Source organism: Pleurodeles waltl, chromosome 4_1 (genome assembly GCF_031143425.1).
Source record: "Pleurodeles waltl isolate 20211129_DDA chromosome 4_1, aPleWal1.hap1.20221129, whole genome shotgun sequence".
Lineage (NCBI taxonomy): Eukaryota > Metazoa > Chordata > Amphibia > Caudata > Salamandridae > Pleurodeles > Pleurodeles waltl.
Genome location: NC_090442.1, coordinates 193,335,743 through 193,357,814, shown reverse-complemented (window position 1 = coordinate 193,357,814; position 22,072 = coordinate 193,335,743). Strand labels below are relative to the sequence as shown.

The 22,072-nt window shown below is 43.1% G+C and overlaps 1 protein-coding gene across 1 annotated transcript in view; it reads left to right on the top strand.

Moving 5' to 3' along the window:
* Window positions 1–22,072, top strand: part of CACNA1C (calcium voltage-gated channel subunit alpha1 C) — a 1,395,795-nt gene that overhangs the window by 1,290,471 nt on the left and 83,252 nt on the right. The window contains exons 39-43 of the mRNA XM_069228081.1: window positions 6,198–6,294; window positions 9,576–9,678; window positions 10,690–10,791; window positions 20,419–20,546; window positions 21,439–21,573. Coding sequence (XP_069084182.1) covers window positions 6,198–6,294; window positions 9,576–9,678; window positions 10,690–10,791; window positions 20,419–20,546; window positions 21,439–21,573 — 565 coding nt within the window. The remainder of the gene's footprint in view (window positions 1–6,197; window positions 6,295–9,575; window positions 9,679–10,689; window positions 10,792–20,418; window positions 20,547–21,438; window positions 21,574–22,072) is intronic.

The following is a 22,072-nucleotide window of genomic DNA, read 5'->3' as shown; positions in this document are numbered from 1 at the left end:
ATAGGATGCAGTCTGAAATTCGTCAATAAGGGAATCTTATCTTCAACGTAGAGGGTGCCTTACATGTTATATCAGCTGTTGATGGCTGAACCCACATGGATAACACATTTGCAAAGATCACTACTGTAGCAAGCAAATTGGCCTACCCCCTTTATTTGTGATTAGAATATAATAGCCGTGAAATGGGCTTCTTTTTTTACTAAAACATCATGTTAGAGGAATGGTCATGGAGTAAGCTTTGTTGCTTATAATAAAATGTGTAACTGGTTCACTTCCACCCTTCCAGTTCAGTGCAAAGTCTTCTTCTCATATTGTTTTTATTCCACAGCTGCTCAGGGACTATCTGAAACCAGAATTCACTTCTTTGAGCACTGTTTGCAAAGAAAGTGACTTTGAAGACTCCCGGTTTGTATGTAGCACCTCGAATCAGAGAGTAAGAAGGATGACCCTGTATTGCAGTGTTCCTCCAGTCAGGTCTTTGGTCTCAATTACAAGTTGTGAAGAGCAGAATTCCTATGTGGATTTCCGCACTGCACAATGTTAAGTTGTCCAGTATTCTTGCCCCCCTAGTTTTCAGGTATGAGTACATTGTACCTGAATTTACAAGGCTAGAAAATCTGCCCAGTAAAATAACAAAATAACGTTGGGAAAGGGCTCCAGACCAGTGCAGCCCAGCCATGGTCCCTGGCCCTTATATATAGAGAGAGCAGCGGAGCACTCACAATTATATTTAGACGTGTCATGAATATTGGTCCAGGAACATGAGGTAATATAATCAATCTTAGTATCAAAGATATATGAAACAGATAGACACAAAAATTGAATTAAAAGGACATATTTTGTTTAATTTTACAATAAACTGTATAAGCCCAAAAAAATCTAAATACAATATTGATCTCAAATCAGTAAAAGTTCATCCTAAATGAACAGTTATTGTCCTTAGTAAGATGTATAAGATATACAGTGCATTGATGATCTTGGTCAAATCAAGACTTCAGCCAATACGTGTTTCGTCCCTTCCCGGGTACATCTTCAAGGCTCCACGAAACCAAATAATATCAGACATAAATCACCAAACGAGACGAAAATCAATCATGGGTACATATTACATATTCTTCTGAGTTTATAGTCAAAACAGCTTCAAGATATAAAGCATGAAGTTAGGAGATGTCTTCTAACAGGTGCTTTCCAAATTTAGTCTGAAGATTCATATAGGATCCAGTACATATAACCTGTGTTCACCAAAGCGCAGGACAGCAAAGGTCCGACTGCTGATGACAGAAAGTAGTGTGCCAATTGTGGTGTAATCTGTAAAGGGTGATGGACCTTCATAAGTCTTTTGACAGATCGATCTGCTAAGACGGCGCGTCCCACAGCCTATAATGTCATATCGCTGGCACTACCAATTCCCTTTACAGAACAGACCATCACTCTTTAGAGATTTAAACAACCATGTCTTTAGATTCTGCCGACTGCCTGCTTGTCTGAGGGTCCACCTTAACGCACCACAGTTGTTTCTCTGGCTGATGAGAATTTGTCAAGATGATAGATTCCTTCCCTGCAGGCCATACTTTCTCCTTTAATTAGATTCTAGAAAACTCAACCTTCTTAAAAAGGTTGCGTAAAACTTCTGTTTAAGTTTCTGGCATCCCTTGAGTTACAAATCAATGTCCAAGTGCCATACCTGACCCTTAAAAATATGAAGCCGACATTCCAGAATCCATCGACTGACTGCACACAGGTCAAAGCCTTACAGGAGGCCATGCTGCATATTTTCAGGATGGCTCTGGTACCCTATGAGCCACTTCCTGACGATAAGTAGGCTCCTAGACGCTGTGTCATTGTAGCAGCTCTAACCCTTATGATTCCTAACTCTGCGTCTCCACAGGTTCCAGTCAGAGCACTCCTCCCAATGAAGCCAGTGCCCTTCAAATCACAGAGCAACATGTGTTCAGGGCAATCTACAATGCTACATCAGCACCCCCCTCAGAGCCAGTTTGTCACTTCTTTAAAAAAACATAAGCACAACACCTTTCTACAGCCCAGAGATTTGCCCACAAGAAGGAACTTTTGGGTGTGATTTTGATGCTCTAAGCATGCCCATCAAAGCTTACGGCCACGCAGAGGATGATTCTAAGGCAGATAGTTTCCTTCCCTCTTACAACACAGATGCTGGCCTGTTCCTGGATTTACACAACACACTGTGGCTGGATGCATCTTTTGAGGGAGACAACCCTCATCCCTCCAGACCGTCTTCAGGGGAAGTCTCTTTGTTCTTCAGGGGAAGTCTCTTTGTTCACCACGGTGAACGGTGGTTCAAAAAGCAGCTCATGCCTGAAGTTGTGAAAAGTCACATTGACAGCTAAGAAACCCACCCCTCAATCCATTTATTCATGCCCCTGGAACAAGTTTGTTCTGTGTAAGATGGAAGGCCTGTACCCATTTCAATCCCACCCTAGTGGCTTCTGTAAAAGGTTATTTGTCTGCCCTGTCTACCTTCCTATGTCACCCTGACAAGCTTCTTTGTTTAAGTCACCTCAAGTGTTGTGTTTTTTAAAGGTTTCCTCTACTTGTTTCGTCCCTCCCCTCTTATTTTTTAAAGTGGAATTTGAGTCTTGTGTTAATGTGCCTTATTGCACCCTTTAGAGATGATTCACTATTGCCCAGTCCAATTTCTGACTCAGAAAACTTGCATCTTAATGACAATGGCTTTGGCTTGCAGGGTTGGTGAACTCCAGGCCCTACTGGTCCTGCCACCATTCATATATTTCTAGCCAGAGAAACTGATTGTACTCACTTGCCCATCGTTCTTACCAAAAGTGGTATCTGCATTTCACATGGGCTGCCCATTACTCTTCTATTATTTCCCTAATTCTCCTCCCACAAGAAGGGGCTGTGGCTGAACAGACTGAGCTCCAGTGTAATACAGCATGACAAGAGACGGTGTTTTTTTGTGTAAAACACAGCAGTGGCCAACCCACTTGTGCTTGGCCCATCACAGTGAAGGAAAGGCTGGCAATCTCTTCAGAGTGTCAGCTCTGTTGGAGCGAAGCGTGGCATGCATAGAGAATGCACGGTGTTTGGACAAAATATTGAGCTTTAAATATCAAGTTGCAGAAATAGTGGAAAAAAATATCATGATACACAAATATTGCGAGCCAGAAATATCGTTGCCAAGAATATCAATTTTTTAGGTAAGTAATATTGTTTTCAAGAATATCTTTGTTGTTAATTCCTTTTCAATAATATAGTTGTCAAAAATATCGTTTTTTAAATTATCTTTGTGTTTAAGTTCATATTTAGTTTCATTTGTTATTATTGCTTTATAATTATTCAAAATATTTAATATAGTTTGTAACTCTAAGTGATTTACAATTTTTAATTTAATTGCTAATATTAATTTATAGTCTCATAGTGGCTTGCTGGGTTTGTAAGGGTATAGGGTTGGAAGTTAATTAAGTAATAATTAATTTACAATTATTCAATAATTTTTTATTAATTATTTAATTGATTATTAATGTTGTCAGTTGTGTAATAATGATATTGATTAAGGTATATATTAAGTGCGGGTTACTGGGTTTGTAGAGGTGTAGTGTGGGAAGTTAATTGAGTAATAATTATTTTATAATTAACTATTAATTTAGTAATTATTTAATTGATTAGTAATGGTGTAAATTGTCTAGTAATTATAGTTTCTAAGCTATATTTTAGGGGCAGGCTGCTGGGTTTTTTAGGGGCATAGGGTGGGACATTTTAAAATATTAATAAATAATTTACTGATCATTTATTAATAAATATTTAATTAATTATGTGAATTGTGTTATACTTATTTATTGTAATTATATTTTAAGTGTGGGTTGGCTAGGTTTGTGGGGGAATATTGTGGGAAGGAAATTTATTATAATAATTGATAATCATTACATTGTTTAATAATCATGTAAATTGTTTAATTGTTTATTATTTTTCTATAGTATCTATTTTTTGATTAATTATTTTTTTCTTATTAAGCGTTTTATAGTTCTTATAAATTAATTTGGTTATTTAGATATATTTTGTGTTTAAAGTGAAGTACTTTCCAACGCTTTCCCTACTGTTGCACAGACTGAAGTGGGAATAGTAAATTTAACCTCTCCGAAGTCCAACACTTTCCCTACTGTTGCACAGGCTGGAGTGGTAATAGTAAATATTGCCCCTCCAAAGTCAAATGCTTTCCCTACTGTTGCACCGAATGTAGTGGGAATAGGAAATTCTGCCCCTCCGAAGTCAAACGGTTTCCCTACTGTTGCACAGACTGGAGTGAGAATAGTAAATCTTGCCCCTCTGAAGTCCAACGCTTTCCTTACTGTTGCACAGACTAGAGTTGGAATACTAAATTTTACCCCCCAAAGTCCAACTCTTTCCCTACTGTTGCACAGACTGGACTGGGAATAGTACATTTAGGGGGTCATTCTGACCCCGGCCGGCGGCGGAAGCCACCGGCCTGGCTGGAACCGCCAGAATACCGCTGCGCGGTCAAAAGACCGCCGCGGGTATTCTGGGTTTCCCGCTGGGCTGGCGGGCGACCGCCAGAAGGCCGCCCGCCTGCCCAGCGGGAAACACCCTTCCATGAGGATGCCGGCTCCAAATGGAGCCGGCGGAGTGGAAGGGGTGCGACGGGTGCAGTTGCACCTGTCGCGATTTTCAGTGTCTGCATGGCAGACACTGAAAATCTTGGTGGGGCCCTGTTACGGGGGCCCCACGACACCCCATACCGCCATCCTGTGCCTGGCGGCCAAAACCGCCAGGCGCCGCCATGGAGGATTCCCCAGGGCAGCGGAAAACCGGCGGTACACCGCCGGTTTTCCGTTTCTGACCGCGGCTGTACCGCCGCGGTCAGAATGCCCAAGGGAGCACCGCCAGCCTGTTGGCGGTGCTCCCGCGGTCGTTGGCCCTGGCGGATTTTACCGCTAGGGTCAGAATGACCCCCTTAATCCCTCTGAAGTCTAACACTTTTTTTTACTGTTGCAAAGATTGGAGCGGGAATAGTAAATTTAACCCCTCTGAAGTCAAGCACATTCCCTACTGTTGCACAGAATGGAGTGTAAATAGTAAATGTTTGCCCTCCGACTCCAGCACTTTACCTACTGTTGCACAGAATGGAGTGTAAATAGTAAATGTTTGCCCTCCGACTCCAGCACTTTACCTACTGTTTCACAGATTGGAGTGGGACTAGTAAATCTAATCCCTCTGAAGTCGAATGCTTTCCCTTGTGTTGCACAGACTGGATGGGAATAGTAAATTTAACCCCTCCGAAGTCCCGTGCTTTCCCTACTTGTTCACAGACTGGAGTGGGAATAGTAAATTTTACCTCTCCAAAGTCCAATGCTTTCTTTACTTTTGTGCAGACTGGAGTGGGAATATTAAATTTTACCCCTTCAAATCAAACACTTTCCCTTTCCATTGCACAGACTGGAGTGGGAATAGTAAATCCTGCCCCTCCAAATTCAAATGCTTTCCCTACTGTTGCACAGACTGGAGTGTGAATAGTAAATCTTACCCCTCCCAATGCTTTCCCTAATGTTGCACAGGGTGGAGTGTGAATAGTATAGCTAATATTGTTAGACTTTTCCTAATATTGTTTAAATATATCTATAATTTTTTTATTTGTTTATTTTTCACTTTTAAAATGTTATATTCTTGAATTACTTGAACATTTAACTTGAACTTTTCAAAGACTGTAGGATTATCGTTATCACTTAAGGTTATCCTGTGATGGAACATGATAGATTCTTATTATAAACTACAACTCATCTTCCACAGAGAGTGAATAGAGACAAAACTTGAGTTTGAGGAATAGTGAATTCCACATCAAGGGACAGAGAGTGGGTTACACAGAGATATCTCTAAGATAACTCAGTATGTATTCCAGACCTCAATGTCCTGTAGAAGTGTGAGTCAGAGTGGTGGGTGGGGCAAGGGTAACACAAGAAAACTGGCACGTCGGCACTGATGCGCCACTTTCTTGTAAATATGCCCCAAAGATTGAAGTGAGCTGTATGCTTTATAGTATGCAAGAAAACATTGGCTATACAAAGAAGGTTAGGTAAAGTGATTTGTGATGGATAAGTGTAAATAAACAGTGTAGGTAGTCCCATCTGTTTGCCCTGGACAGTGGGGACAGGATGTGTTGCCTACTCATAATCTGTTTTGCTTTTCAGGGGTCGTATCAAACACCTGGATGTGGTCACCCTCCTCCGACGTATCCAGCCACCACTGGGGTTTGGAAAGCTGTGCCCTCACCGCGTGGCATGTAAGGTAAGCACGGCGGAATAAATACTAGAGGGTCATGAGGATAAAAATAACAATATTTCAGCCATCAGTAAAATTATGTCCTCTATTTTGTGACTGGAGGTGACCATCCATGTGTGCAGGGCAGTAGAGATTGGGTAGAAACCTAATCCAACATCTAGCAGTGACTGAGTCAAGTGTTATTCAATGACTGCCAAAAGCGTGATTGAATAAAGGGTGGTTTGGTTGATACGTTCAAAAAAGAATAAGTAAAGCAGCTCAAGGGACGTACCTATATTTTTTCTGCTGGAATTTTTTTGGGAGATTGTCATGATGGGACTTAATCAGTCGTTCCTGGTGATGACTTGATAGGTGCCCAATTTGTTTAGGGAACATGGTCTACACAGCAGAAGACCTCCTGCATTGACTTTTTAACTTCATAACAATTAATGTTTTTTGTATCTTTATGTAGCCGCATAGTTGATCTATTTTGGTCCGTACTCTTTATGAGTGTCCACGAGCTTTTTAGGGCGACCCACATGGATCAAGATGCCCTATAAACTGTGTTATGCACAAGCAGGGATCTAACAAATTCATCAAACAGCCTTTCGGAGGGAAAGAAATAATATACCTTAAAACATAAGGAAATGCAGCTGCCTTTCAAGCTTTTCCGACTTGAATTTGTTATTCTTTTTTCACCTTCTAACCTGTATTTCGAGTTTCTACCAGAAATTGCTAGTTGTCAGTTCACACTAAAAGATGCACAAAATCTTTTACCTGCTATTCATGGAATAAAGCATCTCTGTGCTATTCTTTCCTCTATTGGGAAACATGTATGTATTTGTATTTGCAAAAAGAACTATAAGTGTCATCAAAGTTTACATTTATTTAAAATAGTGTTTGTGCTCCCACACCTATAAGAAACAATCTGTGCTCATGCAGTGTATTATACAATTATGTTAATGACAATTTTTCCAATCTGTTTCTTATTTAAGAGGGCAAAACAGAAGGTCAATATTATGGTATACTTAGTCACCTTTAAGATAGCTTTCTAAAGGAGACAATAAGAAGTAGCAGATTGCCTTTTCCGTTCTTGTGCTAATATGTAACTTTCACAATGGTTACAAAATTAAAAAACAAGTAGGGTTCCAATCAGTTCTACACCTTGGTTTTTTCGTGGGAGCAGGTATGGATTAGGAAATTAGTTTAGTTGTCTATCACCTTTATCTAAGGCGCGAGGATAGAGGAGTGGTAGGTCTGAATTAAGTAGTGTAGTCAAGTTATTTACTTTTTGGGTCCCCCCCAAGAAACAAAGAAAACTTAAATGGCACCAGACTACACTCTGGACCATTGCCTCAGTGAATGATGTGGCCCAGCCATTATGCTACTTAGGGCCAGCTCCCAAGTCTATTTTTTGATACAGTGCAGCTTCTGAATGTTGCTAATCTGCATCTGGAAATACAGACAAAGTGATTTGATACTGTAAGGATTGAAGTCCCTACTGGTTCATTCATTTCTACCTCTATGTCCCATGTATTTCTGGATCACCCCGTGCTTTATCCCCATTGACAATGCATGCTTGAGATCATTGGCTTCACAATTCTTGTGTTTCCCCAGCACTGCTGCATGAAGTGCAGGCCAAAGCATGTCCCATCCATGGTAAAATAAGCTACTCCCTCCTTCAAGGCTATACAAATATTAATAGTTAGTGGCAGTGATGTGACTGGGATACAGTTCTTGTTATCTGTAAACCTGGGAGAAAAGCCTATTAGTTGTGCTGACTCCCGTATAACAGTGATATTATTTCTGAATTTAGGGTGTATGTTTGCATGTGTTTGTGTACAACAAAGTGGTTTGCACTTGATTGGGGTACTGTGCACTAGGGTCAGTCCCTGGGAAGTTGATCTCTCACAAATGGCAGCTGATGGTAGCTTTCTTGGGCGGCCCTGTTGCTGCCTGGCTTGTGATGTCTTATACACATACAGTCTGCTCAGAATAGTTCCTGTCGCCTGCCCTCCACCTCGAATAGAAAGCCTGAGAAACCTGCAAAATGCACACTGTTTGTGATGATTACAGATTCGAATTTTGTCCAAGACATGACTCCTGATTGGTTACCTCCTACTATGGTTAATTACTAGCCCTCTACATCGTGACTTTGTAGTTTCTCTGACTTCAAAAGGAGATTGAATTTAAAGAACAGCTTAAGAGAGAGTGAAGTACAAGAATATAAACTTTTACTGATCTCTTTAAGGCTGGGACAAAGCTTGTATGCCCTACAAGAAGCTATAAGCTGTGGTGGTCTGCACCAATTTGACCATGTGATGAGAGCAATGAGACCACATACAAAGCTGAGGTCAGCCCGTTTTATAACTGGAATGCTGTCAGAAACATCTGGGACACTAGCCCAGCTGTTAAGTACAAAACCAAGTCAAAACATGCTTTACACTTCCACCTGACTCCGAGGACGTTTAGGTGAGCCCAGAGGCAGTGGCTTTGCCTTGCCACCTTGCATTGGACTAACACCTATTCACCATCCCACTTAGCTTTGGTAGTGTACTATGCTCGCATAACCCAGGATCTGCTGGGAGTGCGGCTAGAAGAGCACTCCGTGATGTCACATGTCATTGACTGGAATAACTTTGAGTTCCGAAGCTGACTATATCCAACTGCGATTGGCTCGATTTGAACAATTCCAACCACTCTTTTCCTATATATAATTACAGAGTTATCTCTGATTAAATGTGTCATTGCTCTGAACTAATGTCTCTGTCAGCCTGGTGAGCAACCCTACTCTCCTGGGCCCCGCCTGTGCTTTACTACTGAAGATCTTGACCAGGAAGGTTAGCAACCAAGATAAAGGCACTTCAAGGTAACAGATAGAAATGTGCTTGGCAAGAAATAAAATACTGTACTATAGGCAATTCCATACTTCGAAACTTTATGTGATGATAGAAATTTGGCTGGAACCCTGTCTATGTAGGTGGTTTAGTGGTGATCATATAGCGTGGAAGTCCTCTATTATTGGAGCTATGTGTTTGGAACCAGTTGATCCTTGTTTTCTGTTTTAGATCCACTTTGACATTGGTTAAATAGTTTTACTCAAGTTCATATTTTCAGATAAGTTTGATATTAGTTTGCATATACAACCATTCAATTTGGTTTGTGGTGTGGTACGTATGTCTTGAATGACTGGCACCTGCTCACATCATATCTTGCCAGACAGTGGGGAATAGCGAGCACTAGGAAACTCACCTCAGTACTACAAGATGTTTCTATTTTCTCCCTTTTCCCCCATTATCTTCGTCTAGCGCCTGGTTTCCATGAACATGCCCCTGAACAGCGATGGGACAGTGATGTTTAACGCCACCCTCTTTGCACTGGTCAGGACAGCTCTGCGGATCAAAACCGACGGTAAGAAAACAATGCAAAAAGACAAACCACAAAAAACATAATGATATTCAGACATCCACAGACCATGATGGTGAGTGTGGCTGTACTAAATATTCCTCTTCATGTTTTTGTACTCGTTCCCTCCAAGTGAACCTAAAGCTCCACTCTTGCAAATTCACTACATCGCAATTCATGCTGTTGGTCACATATTAAATCCTCAATGGTTTACTCATATCCCCGATATAACACTTGTATATTTTGAACGCACACTCAAGCTTTAGATCTCATCTCATGCAAGCAATGAACTCCTTCATATGTCAAGACATTCTCAAATATAGTTATTTACTCACACTCCATTACTTGTGTAGTAACTCATTCCTGAAGTTACAAATTAACCAGTACATTGATTTACTCACAGGAGTGATGTAATCATTTACTCATTTAACCACACATTCACTGACACCAGGTTTTACTCACAGGCAATCACACAGTCATTTATCCATGCATAGGTCATCACAACTTGCAACTTATTTGGATGTCCACACTGATGCATTTGTTTAACTTACACAGGTAATCATTCCCTCATGTGTCCATACTACTACTCACACCTTGTTCTATTCCATAAATATTTACTAATGTATTGAGGTATACTTGTACTCAAACAAGCAGTCATCATTCATTCAGTTATTTAGTCTTCTTTTTTACAACTGTGACATTACTATAATGTGGTGCCCAAACGTGGACAAGAGGAGGCTCGATTATTCGTGGCAGTAAGCCAGTACTAAAGAAAAACTGCAGAGGATGGAAACTCATTTGGTAATTGGGACCTATGTGATTGGCTAGTTCCTTAAAGACAAATATAGCAATACTCAGACCATGAAATGTCTTGCAAGTGAAGACTTTCATAAGGCAAGAAGCCTTTAAGGAAGAGCTTAAGTAGAGTGCAGAAATACATGCAAGTCCCACTACAGTTTTTTCCCTTTTAGGTATGTTGTGACTGAATCCATATTTTTCTTTGGTACTGGTGAACAGGTAATCTGGAGCAGGCGAACGAGGAGTTAAGAGCTATTGTGAAGAAGATCTGGAAGCGCACCAGCATGAAGCTTCTGGACCAAGTGGTGCCCCCTGCTGGTGGTGAGTACAGGACATTTATTTTTGTGTTTTACAACACTTACCCATCACCAAGAGTAGGCACAAGCATGCACTTTGGGACAGTGCACAAGGAGAAAAGGACACTAAAAGCTCACTACAGACATGCATCAAACACCGTTTCTGATGATGCACACTGTGCAGTGTGAAAAGCCACTTAGAGCCATGCTGGGGGTGTTGAACCTTCAAAATAATGTTTAACCTGAGACAAAATAAATTCTGGACCATTCCAATTTACTGTGTACCTAAGACTACTTAGTGTACCCTCATAATTATGTAGGCCCTACATGTAGGCCCTCATGTAGAGCCCCGTTTGCGTTTTGCCAGGGTGGCGAAGGAATGTACTCTACTGCCGAGGCAGAAGAGTAACTACCCTACTTAGCGTTCTCCTCTAGGAAGAGATCTACGTGTTTTCAGCAAAGCCACCATTGTGGCAGCTCCACCGAAGGCACTGAATGAATTTTTGCTGAGCAGGGGCCATGTTAAATCTATTTGTTACTGAAAGACAGTTAGGAAATGCCCCTGACATGCTGGGAGCGTTCTCCCAGCATGAGGGTCATTCCTTTAGTTTCCTATTTGGGTCCACCAGGCGTTCTGTTGCAATGCTGAACAGGAAAAAATGAATTCTGAATGTCTGTCCCTTATTTGAGGGGGGAAGGAGGGTAGGATCAGTCTGCATCAGTAACCGACGACCCAATGTCCTACAGTGCATTTAACAAAGGTTTCTTCTGGCAGACTCAGTGAAGGCTCGGCCACCAGAAACATGGCAGACCCCGAGTTTGGGGTTTGGGACATCCGCAACATTTGTGACTGAGTAACCCATCCGTGAACTCTTAATGAAGTTCTGAATATTTTACCGAGAAATATATTATTTAGTACCATTAAAAAATATGCTGCATCTTGTGTGACATTCCTCAATGTGTCTCGCAAACATACAGGAAAACTGCAGCAAATCAAATCAACAAAGTTATGAGAACCCTTGATTTCTCTCACTCCATTTCATTTATCATCAGTTTACTCCAACGTCATGATACCTATCTTTTCGAAGTTGCAACAATGAGTATATGTGAGTGAGGCTTTTAAATGTCCAAGTTGAAAATGATGATGCTGTATATCTCAAAATACAGCCATTTGAATTTTATTCCTTGACCAAGAATATACCAGCTGGCTTCAGAAAAAAGTTGAATCAAGTGATAAATCTGATAGAGACTTCTAGTTGCAGATTACTTACCCTAGAATTTCCCCCAGGCGTCACACTGGATCCAGAGATTTTTCTCTGAGCAGTACCCTTGTGCACTGTGAGGTGGCGTTGGTTGACTCTGCGTCCGTTGTTGGCGTCATGGTCGCCGTGATGACGTCGGAGTCGTATATAGGTGCTGCCTCGGCGCAGTGAAATCAGTTCTTTTCTTTCCGCGCCACGTGCTGATCCGGAAAGAGCTACCCTGGTAATATTTTAACCAAATTTGACCCTATTATATAGTTTTTCTGGTGACCTTTAGTGTGTCTAGGACGTGCCCGAAGACCGGGTTCAAGTCTTGCAAGACCTGTCACCGTATGATGTCAGTGACAGGATCCGCATCAGGCCTGTTTGTGGTGTCTGGAGCGCGACCACGACCCGAGTCATGCTCCAAGTGCCGGGCCATGCACCCGAAGGCTTTGAGGGAGCGGTCCCTAAAGCTCATGGCGGCCCGGCGCTCAACTCCGCATCATTCACCGTCTCGCTCGAGAGGAAGGTCTCCAGACCGTTTGCAGAGTCACCACCATTCATCATCAATCAATCAATCAGGGAATTTGTAAAGCGCACTACTCACCCGTGAGGGTCTCAAGGCGCTGAGGGGAGGGGGTTGTGGCTACTGCTCGAACAGCCAAATCTTGAGAAGTTTCCTGAAGGTAAGGAGGTCCTTGGTCTGACGCAGGTGGGTGGGAAGAGTGTTCCACGTCTTGGCAGCAAAGTGCGAGAATGATCTGCCGCCAGTGTTTGTTCTGCAGATGCGTGGGATGATGGTGAGGGCAAGGTCGGCGGTGTAGAAGGAGAGCCGTCTGTTGAGGTATTCTGGTCCGGTATTGTGCAGTGCCTTGTGAGCGTGGGTGAGGAGTTCTCTTGTTGACGGGGAGCCAATGCAGGTCTCTCAGGTGGGCTGTGATGTGGCAGTGGCGGGGATGTCCAGGATGAGGCGTGCGACGGCGTTTTGGATGTGTTGCAGTCTTTTCTGGAGTTTGACTGTGGTTCTTGCGTAGAGGGCATTGCTGTAGTCCAGTTTGCTGCTTACAAGGGCTTTGGTGACTGTTCTTCTAGTTTCAGTGGGGATCCATTTGTAGATCTTCCGAAGCATGCGGAGGGTGTTAAAGCAGGAGGAGATGGCATTGACTTGCTGGGTCATAGATAGTGAGGAGTCCAGGATGAATCCCAGGTTGCGTGCGTGGTCAGTGGATGTCGGTGTGGTTCCCAGTGTGGCAGGCCACCAGGAGTCGTCCCATGCGGAGGGGGTGGAGCCAAAGATGAGGACCTCAGTCTTGTCGGAATTCAGTTTAAGGCAGCTGTTCTTCATCCATTCGGCGATGGCCTTCATTCCTTCGTGGATGTTGGTCTTGGCGGTGTCCTTGGTGAGGGAGAGGATCAGCTGGGGGTCATCAGCATATGAGATGATGTTGAGGTTGTGAGATCGGGCGATGTTAGCGAGCGGAGCCATGTAGATGTTGAAGAGGGTTGGGCTGAGGGACGAACCCTGGGGTACGCCGCAGATGATTTTGGTGGCTTCAGACCGGAATGGAGGGAGGCGGACTCTCTGAGTGCTGCCGGTGAGAAAGGAGGTGATCCAGTCCAGGGCTTTGTCGCAGATTCCTGTGTTGCTGAGGCGTGTGCATAGGGTGTGGTGGCAGATGGTGTTGAACGCGGCTGAGAGGTCCAGGAGGATGAGGGCCACGATTTTGCTGTTGTCCAGTATGGTTCTGATGTCGTCGGTGGCAGCGATGAGGGCAGTTTTGGTGCTGTGGTTGCTGCGGGATCTGGATTGGGATGGGTCTAGAGTGCTGTTCCCCTCGAGAAAACGGGTCAGTTGTTTGTTGACAATCTTCTCTATGACTTTTGCCAGGAAGGGGAGCAGGGAGATGGGCCAGAAGTTCTTGAGGTCCTTTGGGTCCGCCTTAGGTTTCTGGAGGAGGGCGTTGATCTCACGTGTTGCCAGCTCTCTGGGAAGGTGGCAGACTCTACGGAGCTGTTGATGATCTTCTGGACTTGGGGTGCAATGACGGAACTTGCTTTGTTGAAGATGTGGTGATTGTCATCGAAATCTTCATGTCATTCGAGTAAGAAAAAGAAGAAGTCAGAGAAGGCCAGGTATTCTTCGACTTCACTGTGTCGCTCGGCCAATGCAATGTGGGAGGAGCCTCAACACTCCTGGCTTTTGTCTGAGGAGCCTACTTCTGGGTCCGTTCCGCACCTCCCTGAGTTTCCGGGAGCCGGGGCGACCCCTGTCCAACTCAAGGAGTTTTATGAGGCCATGCACCTCATATTTGGGCAGTCTGACCCCTCTGCTGTGCCTTCAGGGCCTGGGGCTTTGGATGGGAGCCCTTCGGGTTCCACACCGGCGACTTCCGCCTTGGCACCTGAGGGTCCCTCCGGATCCGCTACCGGATCTTTTCCAATGCCAGTCATACCATCGCAACCTTCCCTGGCGGCGACTAGGTCGACGACGCTCCTGATGTCGGTTGTGCCCACGTTCAACGTCGTCCCAATCCTTATACCTGACGACCCGGAGCCAGAATGGCATTGGCCGACGCCGCTTCTGACTTCGATCGGCCTTTCTGGCATTGTTTACTCCTCCACACGCCTTGACAGAGGAGAAAAGAGTCCAGCACTTGGGCCCAAAAGAGCCTTGAGTATGTACTCAAAATCATTGGTTTGGACGACTACAGGTTCTCCATGTCAAAGAAGGGTAAGGTAGCGCTGAAAAGGACCAGATAAAGGCAGATAGTGCTTTCTATTAAGATCTGCTACACATGAGCGTTCATTCGAAAAGAGCCAAGCCTGCGATCACTGTGCTGGCTTGCAGAGAATTTACTCTGGATATCTGTCAGGCCACAATGTCAATTCACTTGTTCTTGAAGCACTACTGCTTTGATGGCCTTGTACAGTACGAGGGGCACTTTGCCCTTTCAGTACTGCAGGACATTTTGGTTTAAGCCATTCCACAGATCCACCACTCGGAAGGTAATGCTTTGGTATATATTTGCAAGGTGACAAACCTGCAGTTAGAAGTACTCATTAGATAAACAATTTACTTACCTTCAGTATCGTTTTTTCCGGTGGATTCTCTGACTAACTGCAAATTTCTCTCTGCCCTTTTACCTCCCTCTTTCTGTGGAATGGTCTCTCTTCCTGCATCTAAAAAGGTCCCATCCTAGAGATCTGCACACTGTCACTCCCAACAGGGCAGATTCCAGAGAGAAATTGACATCAGTGCACAGTGGTGGAATCTATTTGTGGCTCCAATGTCACTTCCAATGAGGGATGAAGCTGACTTGGAGTCACACAACACCACCTGCTGACACGAAGGAGCAATATTAGGAATAAATCTTCAGATCCAGTCTTGTCCCTGGGGGTATTCATAAAGTGAGGAATCTACAGTTAGAAAAAGGATCTACCAGAAAGAGCATTACAGAAGGTAAAAACGCTCTCTTCCTGCCTATATCACCACCCACTATCGCCATTACAAATATTCGGGCCTGTAATGGGGAATAACATATTGGACCTATAACTACCAGGTCCATTAATGAATGCAGTTCCCAGTTCCATGTTGTTTCCATTGAAAAATTATTTCCTGCATTAGTAGAAGGAAAATGTGTGCAGAAACACATTTTGTTTTCCTGGGTATATTTTCTGGAACTCTTGGAATCATGAGGATTGGTAAATTTAAAGGAGAGACTATACAGAAATGAAGTCAGGGCCATTATATATTCCATGACCCAGAAAAGGTGGAGTCAAGGTGAAAACTATGTGTTCTTCATGGGACAGGTTTACTTGTGAGACATCTGTGAGTCCATTTGATGCGAATGGGATAATGTGAATTGTACACAATCAGAGATCCTTACGTAGTCAAACCCGTCATTCAGATCCCTCAGAGACGGATATATTGGAGTATGGGATGAAATATGGGGCCAGATGTAGCAAAATTGCAAATTGCGACTTGCAATTTGCGAGTCCTTCCGACTCGCAAATTGCAAGTCGCAATTTGCAATGCAGAACGGTGTCTCAGACACCGTCTGCGAGTCGGTATGGGGTCGCAAAGACCCACCTCATTAATATTAATGAGGTGGGTCGCAAATTGCGGCCCTATACCGACTATGGGCACTCGCAATCATGGAGGCCTGCTGTAGTCAGCAGACCTCCATGTTCGTGACTGCTTTTAAATAAAGCAGTTTTTTTTTTTAAGTGTAGCCGAAACCTTTAGTTTCGGTATTTTTTCAGGGCAGGTAGTGGTCCCTTAATAATTTGTGGTCCATTACAAAGGACCTTCGGCACAATTTGCCTTCTTTAGTCCTTGGCATGCGCTTCCCATGGAGCTACATCTTATAGCTGGGGATGGGCGACCTTTTCTTGACAATACCAAGCTACAAACTTTTCTTTGGTCCTGATGAAGCGTCAACGGATCCGGTTGGACCACTAGACACGAAACATGTTGACCCTGTATTAGAGGTACTATAATAGTTGTAGTCTTCTTATTGTGTTTTGACTTTGAAAGTTATTGAGCATTGTAACTCAATTTTTCAGTTTCATTTTTGGTTTTTAATCTTGGTCTTCATCTCTTACGCACTGATTAAACTTATGATGTTATCTTGAGATGAATAACCAATTTTACGTTTCCTTTTGCTCTCCTACTTGTACTAGTGCCTGGATTTAGGTATCTCTCCTTTTATAGTTCGAACCCACCAGTCACTATAAGAGTAGCACGGCTTAGAGCCCCCGTTCGGAGAGCCCGTCAGGCGTTCCAGCGCCGGCCTGGTGAGGAGCATTTCCCAATGACGATGCCAGTCATCCATTGCGATGCTTGAGGGCAGTTTTTCTCCCTACATTGTTTGTGCTCTTTTGCAAGACAGGTGCCTGTGATTATGCCTGATTGTTTGATCATGAATACACAATCATGAATTAAGACAGTAAGGCTAAAAAAGCACGATCAGGCAACAAGTAAAACATTTTAGAAATATATTTCTGTTCATGAAAGAATTTCCGAAATGATGTTGGTCTTTCTAGTTGTACCAGGATATGTTCAGGATTAAAAAAAAACTTGAAGCAAAATCACTGAATGGGTAGATTTTAAATTAAACAGGACCAAACTCTACAAAGACCTGCTCTGTGAAGTTCTAAGTACTCCTGCAAATTTGAATTTGAATTGTGGTTCCTTGGACTGGGATTGAAATGAAGGCAGCTATACAGTGACATGGTTGCTTATTTACTTTCATGGCCTCAAGGGTCCTTTCCTAGGCTGGCTTGATCATAAGTTGTGTATTCAGGACAACATTCCTTTTGTCCTGTTTGATGCAGCTTGGATGGCCCAAAGGGTAGCAAATGAGCAGTTGCCATGCTTAGGAAAAATAAAAGAAGTGGCTGCATCTGCAGGGGCGTAGCTTCGAGGGAGAGGGGGTTGGGTGTTTGGGGTGCTACATCCCAATAAAAATGTATTCTGTTGTATAATTTTGGGTGCAAGTGCTTTCATTTGGGTATGGTGAGGTGTCTGTCTGATTTCATCTTGGATTTTCACATACACATAAGAAAAACACAGACACACTCTCGCTCTTTAGTCTCTGTTTTGAAGGTCTCAAAAGTGTTGGTTAGTTTTAAGTATTTCAAACCCACTGCCCCTTAAGCCCCCCCCACCCATGCCCTCCTTCTCATATAAAGTATTTTACTGAAGATGCTCCAGCGTGATGGTTGGGAAATATGAAGTTTACCCCCATCTGAAAGTCTTATTCATCAGGCTACAACACTGTGCATCTGCTAGTATCACTAATAGAATCACTGAAAAACGAAAGGACGGGTGTCAGTACTTGCTTTTGTTTATTGATTGGGATATGATCCCAATATGAATACAGCTGTTGTTATTGCCAGCAGATAAATCAACGCCATACACTAGAGTAGCCCTCCTGAGCTCATGACACTCACCAGGATGAGACAGGTGTACACCTCACCTAGACACCGCCCTTCGGAGTGGGGAAGGGAAAGTTCATTTTCTTTATATATAACCCTCACAAACCCTATTAGTGTCATGCTTTATCATCGGGTTCGCCCCGACTCCTATAGTTCAGGGCGGGCTGCACCATATTCCAGGGAGCTCTTCAAAGAAAATAGACTAAGGGGCTTAACTATAAGAATAAAAATTCCTCATCCGCTCCGAGGTATCGAAGGGGTTAGGAGGATTTAATGGTCCTATGACCCTAATTTTAACTGCATGTTTCAGCCCTACTCCCACAAGCCTAAAAAGGTCCTGGGCTTTCGTGAGGGTGGGTTCACTTTCATAGCACTCCCCCAGTGGTATAAGTCATTGCATAGTTGTGTGGTGTGAGATGCATACCCCTAATTGCATTCTCTGTCAGAATAATATTTGCCACTCGTGGTCTGACCCAATCTTCGGGGATATCTGGCCCCCGGGGGGGCAGGGGGCAAGAGATTAAGGGCTGGCTCTGTGGTCATACCTTCGTAAAGGGTTCCTACCCTCTCTTTCATCTATTCGGTTCTGCACTCCCCGTCTTTTTTATTGCCAGCAGTACATATTAAACCCCATCCCACAATAGCCAGTATTGATGTGTGCAAAAACAGCTGATGCAGATAACGCAATCGCCTGGCATCCGATGTGTTTTTACTTCCATTTATTACTTGTGAAGTACAAAATGGAGGGTAATGTGAGATAACAGTTTTCTCCTTGATTTTGCACACATAATTTACAGTTGTGTAAGGGCATTTGGTTCCAGGTCGGATCCGGTGATAAATAACATCACAGGAGTGAGCAGTGTTTCTGCTCATATCCTGATTGGTGACACGGCAACAATGTTGCACTAAGAGCCCACCTCACAATGAGGGCTACCATGTATTTCTCTAAAAGAAAGTTTGGTCTCAGAATTTCTACCAATATAAAATGGACAGCTAAGTGTTTGCTTTTGTCACAAAGATGGCGCTCAGAATAAGCACGGAATACGAGAATGCATCTGTCTTTCAATGGATGGACACCAAGAATTAAGCCAATAAGTTTTCCTTTAAAATGCGAGGGCTAAGTTATTTGCTTTGCCTGTGCTTAGGGGTAAAGCTTACATACAACTATGGGCTAAAAATCTAAATGGCTGGAGTGCATCACATGTGGATACACAGGATGTTCTTAGTGAGAAAAACTTGACTTCACAAAACTTCAAATTTAGGGTGGCTTCTGGGATATCACGATGCATGGGCACGCTGGACAGCCATTTTAAAATATTTTTTTCTGACAGTAAGTGTGCATTTGTCGTGACATCCCAATGCATGTATACACATCGTAATACCCTGGCAGGCTTTTTTGATTTTACATTTAATTTACCATCACAAAATTGCAAATTCATTTATAAAAATAAAGAACTGGAGGTCAAAAATGAAGTGCAATATGCTGCTGCCGGGCCCGTGGAAAAAAAGAAAAAAATAATTCAAAGAAAAGTGAGGAGTAGGGCGGGCTTATGGCAATGAGCAGAGGCAACTGTTGAAGAAGATGCAAGAATTCAGATTGACAAGAAATCCAATCAGTGATAAGCATTGGGCTGATCCAAAGTCCACTCTGACTATCGTTATTGCATACAAGAAGGTTTCGACAACACACAGCTACAGCTCTAATAGAGACCGAAAAATACCATGCATGGAGCACTACTGAGTGCTGGCTGCCAACCAATCAATCACTATTTGTTTATTCGAACTTCAATCACATCAGAGAATTTCACAGTCCTACAATAAATTAAAACATAACAGAACATACACCACTTGTCCAATAACAATGGTGACCAGAAAAGGCTGCAGCAGACATTTTTAAAAGTGAAATATAAGCATGAGAGTGCTAAAAAACATATTTATATTTTGTGAATACACTCCGAGAGGGGCACTCTTCCACTAACCTATTGTCTACTCGGGCATAATTTTGAAATATTTCAGGGAGACAATAAAATAGAATGAATTGTAAAAATACAGAGCAAATGATGATAAAATGTTACTAACAATCTCAAATGTGTGTCAACAGGTAGATTGAAATGTTGCTCACAGGAATGCATAACGTGATTTACTATTGTGTTTCAGGCACATAATTATCTAACTCATTTTAAATAGTAGGCAAATTGAACAATACTTGAGATAGATGTTTCTGTAAATCAGCCAGATCTCAGACGATCTGCAGAGGAATCTGAGATTTAATTCATTACTGTTAAGCCCTCTGTCACCCCGGTATATATAAAACCTATTTGGCTGGAAACTCCACAGACTGAAAGAAAAGAGGGTTCTAAACGCACAGTAATATTAACAACAGTACCACCAAAAACGTGTCCAAAGCCAAAAAAAGTTGTGATAAATGGTAATTGATTTAGCTGTATTTCAAAATCTTCTTTCACCAGATGATGAGGTTACCGTTGGGAAGTTCTACGCAACCTTCCTGATCCAGGAGTATTTTCGAAAATTCAAGAAACGTAAAGAACAAGGCCTGGTGGGAAAGCCATCCCGGAGCAACGCGCTCTCCCTGCAGGTACGGCTCGTTCATGGACTTGCATTCAATGATTTAGTACTGCATACAGTCACCACAGCTGACGACTTTGGAGCTAAAATTAAGAAATTGTGTTATATAAATTGATTTTGCATCAATCAGCATGCATACCACCATACCCCACCCATAGATTATTTAGAAAGCGGAGGCTGCAGAAGCCCACCAGGCCTATCACGTTGCCTATTTCCTTGCCTGTTAACGGTTCCAGAGAACTCTAAAAATAGACTAGCCTGTCTGAGGAGCCCTTCGGGGTTTCAGCTGTATTACCCTCTGCTGGGGCATCCAGGTAGTGGGAGAGTGAGAATAGAGGCTGCAATACTTCCCAGTAGAGATCCTTCCTGAAAAATGCTGTAACTCCCCATCTAAATGAAGGATTTCAGTTTACCTTGTATCCAGGACCTAATCTTGCATGATCAAGCTGCATGTCTTCGACCCCCATCATAGAGATGAGCAAGTATGTAATGCTGAAGGTCTTCCATACTCAAAGCATTTTCATCCGCCTGATGTTAAGAGGTCACTTATTGGTAGGCGGGCTGCAGTCACCTAGTGTCGAGCTTGTATGATAATAAAACCCTTCTGAAGTCTATCTTTTAATATGTCCTCCTCTCTCGTCGGACGCCTCCGTTTATGAAGCTCTTTCTATCCTCCCTCATCACACTATATCTACATTTGTACTTTTTCACTCTCTGGTTCAGTTCCTCTACCTTGCCCAGCCTTTATCAGTGAGAGCCTTTAAATGTCCTTTCTTCCTGACCCCACCTCCCTCGCCTCTAACCCTGCACCCTCCTCAGCTTTGACCTCAATAGCGGAGAAGAATGTGCCAATGCACGTATGCCGGTGGACCATAATTTGCTGCACTTGTCTTTTTTCATAGGCTGGTTTACGCACTCTTCATGACATTGGTCCCGAGATCCGACGAGCCATCTCAGGGGACCTAACGGCAGAGGAGGAGATGGACAAGGCCATGAAGGAAGCAGTTTCTGCTGCTTCTGAAGATGACATCTTCCGGGTAAGTTTTCAGGTGCTAACTTTGTTCTACTGCCCACAAAATTAGGCAGGTCTCGCTTTCTGGCCTGATCATGACAACTCTTTGTTTTGATGAGCAGTGGGTACGGAGAGAAGTAGTTTCATTCCCCCTGCTTCATTTCCGGTTATGAACTGAAATATGCTACACCATTTTCCCAAAGAATGGATTTGCACACATTATCTTCCAATAAATGAGAGTCACATTGTCCCTTCCCTTTGAAACAGTTTAGGAAGGTGCAATTGACAGACGTGATCTGAGGTGAACAGTCTCCAACAAAATACTGAACTTGAATACTTCTAACACGGAAATAGTCTTCTCTTTTGCCAAGGATGAATTTCCTCTTGACCTTGCAGGTATCTCCTTTGGCCCTGGGATTTCTTAAACAAGGATGGAATAAAGGTGCACACAAACCTATAGTTCATCGTTCATCTGCAAGCAGTAACATGAGTCTGGACCACTGAGTAGGCAACACAAGGCCGCC